At 40.0% G+C, this 12,253-nt stretch overlaps 1 protein-coding gene across 4 annotated transcripts in view; it reads right to left on the bottom strand.

Moving 5' to 3' along the window:
* RECK (reversion inducing cysteine rich protein with kazal motifs) overlaps positions 1-12,253 on the bottom strand; it is a 60,400-nt gene that overhangs the window by 39,735 nt on the left and 8,412 nt on the right. For all 4 annotated transcript variants that reach the window (XM_065628197.1, XM_065628193.1, XM_065628195.1 and 1 more), the window contains 2 exons: positions 8,808-8,882; positions 5,965-6,001 (listed from right to left, as the gene is read on the bottom strand). In XM_065628197.1, coding sequence (XP_065484269.1) covers positions 5,965-6,001; positions 8,808-8,882 — 112 coding nt within the window. The remainder of the gene's footprint in view (positions 1-5,964; positions 6,002-8,807; positions 8,883-12,253) is intronic.

The raw sequence follows: 12,253 nt of genomic DNA, 5'->3' as shown, positions 1-12,253 counted from the left end.
GTCTTTTTGGAGACTGTCCAAATCCTCTTTATATCTATTCAGAGTATTGGCTCACCTTTTCAATTCAAACTAGTTCAAAGCAGCTGTGAAGGCCAAGAACAACTGCAGATTCAGCTCACCTTCCACTTCCATAATTCGGGTACAGAATTAGTTTTTCAGAGATCAAGCACCTTTTTGAAAGTATTAAAAGAAATGGCTCTTGTGCACACACCAGTAGTTTGTAATTGATGTTCAAAAATTCACTATTTGATGCACTGTTTTAAACTAATTTCAAAAGCCTACACAGAAGTCATGCACACATATTTAACTATTAATGCATATACAGTTAATTGCCAAATCAACTACCCACTACGTTTTATTTTAGGCCTAAAATAACGTAATAGTTGTTTCTGCATAACTTACATATATGGACCTATATACAGACTCCTTTCAATCAAAATGGCAAAGTTTGGTAGAACATTTATTAGTAGGATTGATATTGTAAGGCATAAGCAATCTAAAAAAGACCAGAAGAAATATCACGTGCAATATGAAAACAAGATTTCCAGCAATCTCTGCTGCAATAACTAGCTATATCCAGGAGAAACACATGATTAATACAGCTGCACAGCTTTAGCAGCAACATCAGCACTGAACAGTCATCAGTGAATCATCACTGAACAGTCAAGCATCCTTATTTTGTGCAATACAGAGCCTGTGGTTTTCAGACATACTTTTACTGGAACTAAACTGTGCTAAAAGAATGAAGCAAGCTACAAATACATGCCAAATTAAGAATGCTGATAAGTTTCAGCCATAGCTAGTATTTTCTCGGCAAGTGGCTCTCTTTCCAGGATATTTAGGAGTAGCAGACAAACTTGTGGAAAAATAAATTGATGTCACACGTTCAAAAAGCGCTGAGCTGCAATTTTAATACAGCAACTTATAAATTAATTGTGTAGTCAAGGTAATTAAAATGCATGCATTTCTAGATTAATATATACCTGCAGTGCACGATAATTGATTTGAGTCCACACTCTGATTTTTCACCAAATTAACTGACAGAAGTACAAGACAGATCCCTGAACTATAAAAGATCAGCTAGTTGCGTAACACAGGCTCTTGTCCCACATCTCCTCCAAAAGGTTTCTAGAAGCCACATCACATTAGTGAGATGATTTACAACACACGCACATTTTTTTCCTTATTATAAACATTTTGCTGCAGTCTCCACATGAATTGAAATACTGAAGTTAGAAACAGAGGTTAAAAGCTGCATAAACATGAAAAAATAGAATGTCATCTCTGATAACATTTATTTTTTGATGAGAGAGACATTCTACATTCTGAAAATATCTGAAAAATGCTGGATCACTGTGATCCCAAGGAAACTGGGGAGGAAAACAAAAAGGAAGATGGAAAAATAAGTGAAAAACAACTAGGCTCTCATGTTCAAGAGTTGCATGTGTCAAGAAGAGTGCAAGAAAGCCCACATCAGAAATCTGTTGTCTCTTTGAAGTCTTCTACAGTGTGCTTACAGAAAAAGCTAAAGCTTAAAATCAGAACATAGGTATCACCTAGAATTATAGGTTACTGGGTTTGCTCTCCCTTCTGTGCTCCTGCCCACCCTGCCCTTCCCAGCTAGGGGTCACTCAATCATCTTTTGTAAGCATTTGCTTGAACAGTATTGTGTGTGCATGGTCATAAAGAAACTTTAACTTCCTAGACAAGTCCTCCAAAATAATACACGTTCTGTAGGCCTACTGGATTTAATAAACAAACACTGACAAACTAATGATATTTGCCTTCAGAAAACATGGAAAAATAATTTTATTTCAGAGAACAGTTACATTCCTGAACACCTAGTCTTAAGTATTTAAGGCTTACAACACTGTCAACAATGTGTTGTTTCGTGAGGATGAGCCATAAAAGAAAGTTAATAGAAGACCACTGTGATGGATTTAAGGAAGTGGAAACAAATGTGAAAAAGAATCGTAGCTCAACGGGTAGCTGTGGGAATATTAACATTTTAAGGTAACTACCATGGTGAAGTTACTGGTAAATCAAACAATTTCAAAATTTAACACAGATCAGCAACGTCAAGTTGCTCTGGGGAAGGAATGGAAGAGGAGAAAACACAAACTGTAATGAAAATACACAAAGGATATACCAAGCAGCAAATTATAAGACAGAGTCCCAACTTATTTAGCACATATGTTGTGTTATGACAGGATGCCACTGAAATCCATACCAGGTTTCCAGCTCTTAACTAAACTGCCAGGCATGTCATACTGGCAGAGGCGGGGGTGAGGTGAGAGAGAGGAAGAGAAGTTTTGAAGTTTTAAAGTTTTGAATACCTCCACAGATGGAGACTCTCAAACCTCTCTGAGCAACCTCTCCCACTGTTCAACCATCCTTTAGAGCAAAGAAGTTTTCTCCTATGTTTAAATGGAAGTTACTGTTGTTCAGTCTGTGCTCACTGCCTCTTACAAGACACTGGATACCACTGAGAAGAACACGGCTCCATGTTCTTTCCACACTTCCATCAGATACATATTGATAAGATCCACGCCCCTCAGCTTTTTCTTCTTGACAATGGTAAACAATCCTAGCTCTCAGCCTGTCTTTGTATTTGTTCTAGTCCCTTAACCATCTCAAACTGGCTCTTTGCTGGACTTGCTCCAGTGTGTTCATATCTTTCTTGTACTGAGACGCCCAGAAATGGACACAGTATCCCCAATGTGGTTTCATCAATGCTGAGTAAAGGGGAAGCATCACCTCCCTTGATAATGCTGGCAATACTCTCCCTAATGCAGCCTGGGTGCTGCTAGCCTTGTTTGCTACAAGGGCACATTGCTGGATCATGGTGCACTTGCTGTCCCCCAGGATCCCCAGGTACGTTTCTACAAAGCTGCTTTCCAGCTGGTCAACCTCTTGTGTGTTGTGGAGCATGAGGCCTTCACCAGGTGCAGGACTTTGCATTTCCTTTCTTGGAACTTCATAAGGTTCCTGTCTGCCTATTTTTCCAGCTTGTCAGCAACCTTCTGAATGGCAGCACAACTACCTGGTCTAGCAACCTCTCCCAGTTTTGTATCATCTCTAAATACACTGAGGGTGCACTTTGTCTCATCATTAATGAAGATGTTAAATAGGACTAGACCCAGCATCAAGGTTTGGGATACTGGCCTCCAGCTGGACTCTGTGCCATTGATCATAAACCTTTGAGCCTAGCAGTTCAGCCAGTTTTCAATCCACCTCCACCGTCCACTTACCTGGCACACGCTTCATCAATTTGTCTATAAGGATGTTAAAAAAAGCTGTGCTGAAAGCCTTACCAAAGTTGAGAGAGACAACATTCACTGCTCTTTCCTCATCTAACAAGCTAGTCATCTAATCATAGCGGGTTTTCAGATTGCTAAACATGATTTCTTCTTCATAAATCCATACTGACTATAACCAATCACCTTCTTGTCCTTGAGGTGTTTGGAAGTGGTTCATGGGAAGATCTGCTTCATTACCTTCCCAGAGTTTGAGGTGAGACTGACTACCCTCTAGTTCCCCAGGTCCTCCTTGCCCTTTCTACAGGCAGAAGTGACATTTGCTTTCTTGCAGTTCTCAGCATCCTCTCTCAATAGCTATGACCTTTCAAAGATGACTGAGAGTGACCTTGCAATGACATTAAGCCACTCCCTCAGCCCTCATAAGGGTATCCATCAGGTCCCACAGACTTGTGTTCAGTTTGCTTAAGCATTACCTAACTTGATCCTCCATCAAGTGCAAGTCTTCCTTGCTCTAGACATTTTCACTGATCTCAGGGATCTGGCATTCCTGAACGCTCTTCTTACCAGTAAAGACTGAGGTAAAAAGAGCCATAGCCTTTTCAAAGTCATTTGTCACCAGGTTTCCTGTCCCATTCAGCAGCAGATCCTCACTTTCCCTAGTCTTCCTTTTGCCGCTGATGTAGTTAAAGAAACAGAGCAGTCTTCTGGCTGCTCTTCACATACCTCACCAGGATCAACTCCAGATAGACTCAGCTTTTCTAGCTCCATTATGCATAACTGGAGATCGGGCAAGGTGATCCCTGAAAATCAATCAGACATCTTGAACTCCTCTTCTCTCCAGGGCCGTATCCCATGGGATTCTTCCAAGCAGATTGCCTGTGCCCTCCTGTGTTGTCTCTTCAAAAGGCACCCAAGTGATTGTAGTTGCTCATGAGTATCAGGGCCTGTGAACATGAGATTTCTTCCAGTTGTATGAAGAAGGTCTCATCTACTACTTCTTCCCAATCAGGCAGTCTGAAGCTGACACCCACAACATAACCCACGTTGGATTGCTTGCTAATATGTTGATATGCCCATACTGTGCCCATGTGCCGTTCTCAGCTGGCTCATCATCCATCCCCAGGCAGAGCTCCCCACATGCCAGTTACACTCTTAGGACAACTGCCCCCCTCACCTGCCTGTACCTGTACATCGCAGCACTCCCACTGCGGGAGCCTTCCTGCTATGTCTCTGTGATCCAAATAAAACCATAGCCCTGCAACTGCACATAGACTTCTAACTCCTTCTCTTTGCTCCCCATGGTGCATCCCCTAGCATACAGGTATTTCACATTTCACAGAGGCACTCAGCTTGTACTGATTTCCCAGAAAAGGAATAAGAGCTTCCCCTAAAATACTGTCCTATATACACCACATCGTTAATTTACAAAATCCTACAGTGCATGGAATCACTGGAGAATACTTAAAAGAATTTTTAAAAAGGCTCACATCAACACAGTAACTTCACATGCAAAAAGAATGTGAAGTGACCAGCTCCGTGCAGGTACAAAGTTCAGGGTACAAGCTTAGGACACTACAGGAAGATTTCACTTTTACCACAGGACTAAACCATGATTTACAACACCATTGAAGAAGTGACTTGTTTTCATAAATCAGAGGATAATAGAATCCTACCATAAAGACACTGAGAGGCATCACACCAGTTTTGAAAGTACAGGAAGACAATTTAGGAGTGGTTCAAACACAAAGATTTTCAGTGCTTTTTCACTTGCTTACACAGACCTAACATTCAAAATAAAAGATCTATTTCTCACTTGCAGTAAAAGCATTTCCACTCATTTGTATTTGGCTACTGAGCTTTAATGAAGATGAGGTACTGTCTCCAGCTAAAACTATATCAGGTTTTAGATAGACAGAAGCATCGCAACTCCAGAATATATTACTGGTTAAGTAAAACTAGCAAAATGTTAAGACAGCAAATCTCTTTACCTGCACTGGAATCAGCAGTTTGCGTTTGTAGTGCAGGCAGGGAAGTCTGAGCAGATGCCATGAAACCGTTACAGCCTCCTCTTTCCACATACCACTTTTTCAGCCATAGCATGCTAATTTCACTCAAAAGTCTTTTAGAAATGATATATGATGTGATAGTACTACTTGTCCAATTCAAGCTATTTTTGACCTCTCCTTTTAACATAACAATTCTGTCTTGTAATTTATGCTTTAACTTTCTAATCCACCTGTACCAAGTAGTTTGGTTCTTGCTCTGAGCCTCTACGCTTTTTAGTATGTCTAGTTCTTACTATTCTCTCTGTTGCTCAGGTTTTTTTCCTAATTATATTGCATCTGAAGCAAAGCTGCAATAATGCATGATTTTATAGATCAAGCTAAGGTATACTGAAACTAAAAATAATAGAAAACCTTTAAAGGAAAATAACTTTGATATTTCTTGGATATGTCACAGAAGCACACATTTAATCATACAAACATGTTAAACACTTTTTAATTAGGAAAAGAAAAGAAGTGTTTAAAATGCACAGGTAACCCAGTTTAGACTAAATGAAACTAGACACAAAATTCATTATGCTTCCATTATAAAATGTAAGTTAAATTATCATGAAATCTATAGGTGCAGGTGGTAAATACAGTATCAAAACATGCATTTGGTGAAAAAGCAGTATGTTCAATAGTAAACTAGTATTTCTTACCTGGCAAAGAAGAATTTATACAATCCCACACTTCTCCCTGAAAAGTAAAACACAATTAAGCAAAAGTAAGTCTACAGAATATGAGAGTTTCCAGCAGACACAAACCTGCATTTTCTGCATTTTTGCCCTGGGTTTTAAATAACCTCTTGGAAGAATTCTTATGTCTAAAATACCTTTTGAAAAAGCGCTATGTGATATGAGTACCACTTGCTTTGATGAGAAGGCTGCCATCTACAGAATAAGGAATCAATAGCAGTGTTTTTGTAGGTACAGAACATAACTGTGATTACCTGAAATATGCTATCTAGTGAACTTTCTCCACCAGTGTTTAGACAACTATGCAGCAACTGTTTAGACAAAGATTTATCTAGGATGAAGACCTGTGGAGAAACTTATTGCCCTGGCACGCCTTTCCACCAGCTTAAAAAAAAAAAACCAACCCAAACCAACACCACACACAAAACAAAGGAAAGAGGCTTTAAAGTACCTCAGAGACCAGAGAAATGTAGCTTCAGGCAAAGACAGATACCTGGAAGAAAGATCTGTAGAAGTGAAGTTTACTAACACAAAAGGTTACAATAGGGATCTGTTGGGTTCCTCCGACTGCAAAGCACTTCTGGTTCTAAATACACATCCTGCTAAATGACCTAAGTGGCTGCTGGTATTAGACAGAAGAATTCTGTAACTTTTTTTTTTCCCCCAGAAAAAAAAAGGAGGTGAAGAGCTTACCAAAGAGTTGCTGTCCTTACCTCTCTCATTACTGTTACTACCAGGACTACTAGTCAAGCTGACTACAGGGAATTCTTTATACTGAGGCAAACAAAAGAAATCTGAGGTCCAACACTGGTCTGCCACAGGTACTTATGTTACCCACCCAATAAAAGTTATAAATGCCCCAGAAGGAGGACGTCTAGGCAGCAGAGGAAGAATTGAATCTAAGGTAAGAATTTTAGTTGAATTGTCAGAAACAAGTGCATATTGCAGTCACGGTGGGTGCACTGTGTTAGAAGGCTGAAGAATTAAAAGTTATGGGAGTTACTATACACTATATACCAGATGTTTAACATGCTGCCACTGGAGTCTTACAACACTTAGATGATATGATCGCAGTACAATATCTTAAAATGACAAGAGTACAGAAAAGTCTTGAAGGATTACATGTATTTTAGTACAATGTTACTGAATTCAATATTTTTTTAAGCAAGCACTAGGAAAACCTTAATTAGATGAAATCAGAGGAAAATTCTGCAAAGAGTAAGAAGGGAAGTGACAAGACTGTACTGGGTTTACACGACAAGGTCATGGTAGCAGGGGGGCTGCAGGTGTGGCTTCTCTAAGAAGACACCAGAACCCTCATGTTCGATAGAGCCAGTGCCACCCGGATGAGTCAATCAGCGATGTTAGTAGCATCTCTGTGATATTTAAGAAAGGGTAAAAATTGCTGCACAACAGCAGCAGGAAGACAGGAGTGACAATATGTGAGACAACCCTTCAGACATTCAGGTCAGTGAAGAATTTGGGGCAGGAACTACTCCAGATTTCCCTGCAGCAGGACTTGTGACCCCACAGGGGACCCACGCTGGAGCAGTCTGTTCCTGAAAGGCTGTGCCTTGTGGAAGGGACCCATGCTGGAGCAGTTGTTGAACAACTGCAGCCCATGGGAAGGACCCATGTTGGAGAAGTTAGTGGAGTACTATCTCCTGTGAGAGGGACACCAGGCTGGAACAGTGGAAGAGCAGGAGGATGAAAGTGTGGCAGAGACAAGGCGTTTAATGAACTGACCTCAACCCCCATTCACCATCTCCCTGTGCCACTATGGGGAGGAGGTAGAGAAAACCAGGAGTGAAGTTGAGCCTGGGAAGCAGGGAGGGGTGGGGAGAAGATGTTTTTAAATTTGTTCTTATTTCTCATTATCCTACTCTGACTTTTTGATTGACAAATTAAATTAATTTCCCCAATCTGACTGTGTTTTGCCCATGATGGCAACTGGTGAGTCATCTCCCTGTGCTTACCTTGACCCACAAGACTTTCATCATATCTTCTCTCCCCTATTTGGCTGAGGAAGGGGAGTGACCAAGTGGATTTGGTGGGCACCTGGTGCGCAGCAAAGGTTAACCCACCACAAGGGGCTTTAATGAGTGTTGGACATGCTCTTTAAGACCAAACAAAAAGTTCAATTCAATCACACTGAAACAGCAAGTCATATTGTCATGCAATGATTCTGTCACCACAAGAATTAATGATTTTCTAAAGCTGCAATGGATATGTATCTAATGATCTAAAACTGCCTGCCTCCCTATCTGTGGGACTCTTAGATAAGAGTCAAAGTCAGCTCAAAACAAAATAATAAAGAGCTGCTACATCTACTAGTTCCGCCCCACTGATTCAGTTGACTTCCCTTATTTCAAGAGAAGGTTAATGGTTGGACTCTATGACCTTAAGGGACTTTTCCAATGTAAATGATTCAAGTCCAAGTGACAATCACCCAGCACAATTTTTTAAAACATAGGTCAGATTTTCATTCCATTTCATTGCTTATACAACCAGGACACCTAGCGAAATTGTCAAGTCCCATCTTACTGCAAGTAGCATAATATATGATGGCCTTACAAAAAAAGAAAAGAAACAAAACTACTTTGCAGACCAAATCTCATTATAAGAATTTTTCTAGTCCTCATAACAAGGAAGAAAAATCTTGAAGACATACACACATGTTCTACCAGCTCAAAACCCAGCAAGAAAATAAAATACAAGTAATTTTAAAGACCTATTTTTGCAAGCAAAACTTTGTTAATATAAAATTAGATGTTTGGCTTTATTTAATTAAAACTAGCAAGCCTTACCATTGATTCTGGACAATATTCAGGTGCTCGCTGCATTAAGTGCTTCAAACGGGAATCACTCTTCGAAGACAAAATCTGTTAGAAACAAAACACACTTTAAAACAGTTAAAATGTAACTATATATTGAATATTTTTTCAATTTATTTTGTCCTTTTTAGTTTCACTACTATCTACCCTTTGACAACTTTGGCTAACAGTTAATATATAAACAATGTAAAATTAAAATTTTATTTATTTATAGTCTATCAAATATGTTGTACTTTTTATGAAGAAAGAATTTTTATATTTAGGAGCGAATTAGAATTTCCTCCTCAAACACTTCAACCAAGAAGTTTCTATTGAATAGGCAGTGTGAAAAACAGAGGATTTCTGCTCCACACATCAAAATATTGTACTACTCTATTTACTTCATTAACCTTCTGCTATATATTACATGACCTCAGGCAACTAAACTCCTTCCAGAAAACCCTGAAACAAGTAATTTCCGTGGAACACAGATGAACAAAACCTTGACTAGTTAAAAAGATTATCAAAACTAACATGGGAATGAATACTACCCACAGTACAAGATGATCAAGTTAAGCACCACCTAAGCAAACTGAACATCCAGAAGCTCATGAGATTGGATGGGATACAACAGAGGATGTTGAGAAGCTAGCCACTGTCACTGCAAAGCAGCTTTGGTACCATTTTTGAAAGACCATGGTGACTGGATGAGGTCCCTCATGACTCACAAAACCCAACATGATATCCATATAGAAAGGCAAGAAGGACAATCTGGGTAATAACAGGCTGTTCAGCTTAACCTCAGCTCACAGAAAGATTGTGGAACAATTCCTTACAGAAGCCATGCCAGGGCACATGCAGGAGAAGAAGGCGATTGGAAACAGTCAAAACAGGCATACCAAGGGCAAATTTAGTCTGACAGCTTTCCTTAAAGAAAATATTGGTTTAGTAAAAAAGTGGAGATCAGTCTCTATTGTCTACTTCAACTTTAAAAAGGTTTTTGTACTGTTATCTCCCACTGTATCTTTAAAGCCAAATGGGTGAAACATGGACGGGCTACAAGGTGGGGGTGACAAACTGCCTGGACAGTAGGACTCAAAGATTAGCAGTCAGCAGTTCAATGTCTGAGTGTTGGCCACTGAGAAGGGGTACAATACAGGAGTCAAACCAAAGTTAACATCTTTATTAGTGAGCTGAACAATGGGAGAAGAAAAATCCTCAGCAGGTAAGCAGAAGAGCCTAAACTGAGAGCTGTCATCAATATACTGGAGGGTAAAGCTGCCACACAGATGGCTTTCAATGGGCTGACATAAACCCAAGAAGGGCAGTTCAACAAAGACAAACAGAATCTTGCAGCTGAAATGGAATAATCCTATGCAACAGTACAGGCTGGGTGCTCACTGGCTAGAAAGCAGCTTTGCAGAAAAGGGTGTTGGGTCCCTGTAGATGACAAGCTGAGCATGGGTCAGCAGTACACTGATGCAGCATGCTGCACTTCATTAGCAGCAGCACCACAAGCAGGTTAAAGGAAAATGAGCATTCTCTTCTATCAGGCACTGATGAGACAACGTCTGCAATACCAAACCCACTTTTGTGTCACCCCTGTGCAAGGAACATTATTGAACTACAGAGAGTCCAGTAGAAGGCCACAAAGGATGCTGGACTTTACAATGTACCATGACAGGCCGAGGTAAAAGAATTTGTTCAAACTGAAGAAGGGTTAAGAGGGAGCAAGGGGTATCTAAATTCCTGTCATCCAGCATCTGAGAAAGGATTATGGAAAAGACGAGTCAACCATTATCAGAGTTGCACAGTGGATGGATGAGTTGCAAAAGTAACAAGTTGCAGCAAGACAAATTCTGACTAGATGCAAAGGAAAAAAAAAAAACAACCAACCTTCACCATTAGAGTTCCTTAAGTGCTGGAACAGATTCCCCAGAGAGGCTGTGGAAAGTCCATCCTTGAGGAAATTCAAAACTTGATGAACAAGATTCTGAGCAACCTGATTTAATTTTGCAGCTAGCACCTCTCTGAGCAGGAGGTTAGACAAAATGACACTTCCAACTTAAATCATTTTGCACAGCTATATTTGGGGAGAGATCTTACCTTATTGACTTTCATACACAATTCTGAATCATGTAAATTCATCTTTATTTTCCTCAAGTGTCTTTCAGTCCATTTTGTAGTGTTGCTCGTCTCATTTCCTTGCAACAGCGGTAATGTTTTCCCAGTTTATTACAAGATGCTTTTACCTCATCATCTTTTTGGCATTGTTTTTGTTGCTGTTGTTTTGTTTTGGTTTTGGTTTTTCCAAGTTTCATGGAAGTGTTAAGGTAAGCTGAGCTCTCAGCACATTTTGAATTGTTTTCTGGTCCCACATTAGTCATGTTTTTAGTTCTTTAGCAGTCCGATAAGTAAAACACTTACAAATTAAAACAAAAAACTGGGCAACAAGAGGGATGGAAACATTTCTGATAATGTGGGATATGAAACTGGAAGTCACAGGAATAACTGAAACATGGATGCATTTTGGATCTTTCAGAAGGAGAAAAACATTACAGTTTTATTCTAAATTTGATACATGATAAAGTCATGGAAATAAAAACAAGAGAACAACAGTACTGGTTTCTGAAATGAGAGCAAGAAAAAAAATGCAGTAGTATTTGGGGTCTCCTAGGGTCACAGAATAGTAAAATAATGCAGGTTGGAAGGGATCTTGGAAGATCATTTATTTCAACTTCCTGCTCAAAGCAGAGTCAACTATGAGACCAAACCATGTTGCTCAGAGTTTTATCCAGTCAAGCTGCAAAAGCCTCTGAAGACAGAGAATGCACAGCCTCTGTTTTCATGGTGGAAAAGTTTCTCCTTATAACCAGCTGGAACTCTAGTTTAAATTCTTGACTGCGCCCTCTTGTCCTCCCACTATGTACCACTGTCTTCTGAGCAATCTTACTACAGGGATAAGAAGGCTGCTCTGAGGTGCTCCTTCTTCCCCAGGCTAAAGGCAGCCCCCTCAGCCTCTCTAGAAGCACGTGCTCCAACCATTCATAGTCACCTTGGTGACTCTTCACTAACTTGTTCCACTTAACTGATGTCTTTCTTGTAACAGGGAAGACAAAACTGGACAGAGTATTTTATATGTGGTCAGCAAGTGCTGACTAAATGGGGAGAATAATTTGTCTAGGCCTACTGGCAATGCTCCTGTTAATATAGCCCAGGCTGCCACCTTTATTGTTGGGGCACACTGTCAGCTCATGTTCAGCTTGCTGTCTTTGTACCAGTAACCCTGGATCCTCGTTTTCAGCAAATCTGCTCCCTAGCAAATCAACCTCCAACTCATATAGTTGCAAGCGATTCTTTCTTCAGAGGCGCAGAACTTTGCATTTGTCCTTGTTGAATTTCATAAAGTTCCTGTTGCCAATTCCTTCTATCTGTCCAGG

This window comes from Caloenas nicobarica, chromosome 2 (assembly GCF_036013445.1).
Source record: "Caloenas nicobarica isolate bCalNic1 chromosome 2, bCalNic1.hap1, whole genome shotgun sequence".
Classification (NCBI taxonomy): domain Eukaryota; kingdom Metazoa; phylum Chordata; class Aves; order Columbiformes; family Columbidae; genus Caloenas; species Caloenas nicobarica.
This window is presented reverse-complemented; position numbering and strand designations above follow the sequence as displayed.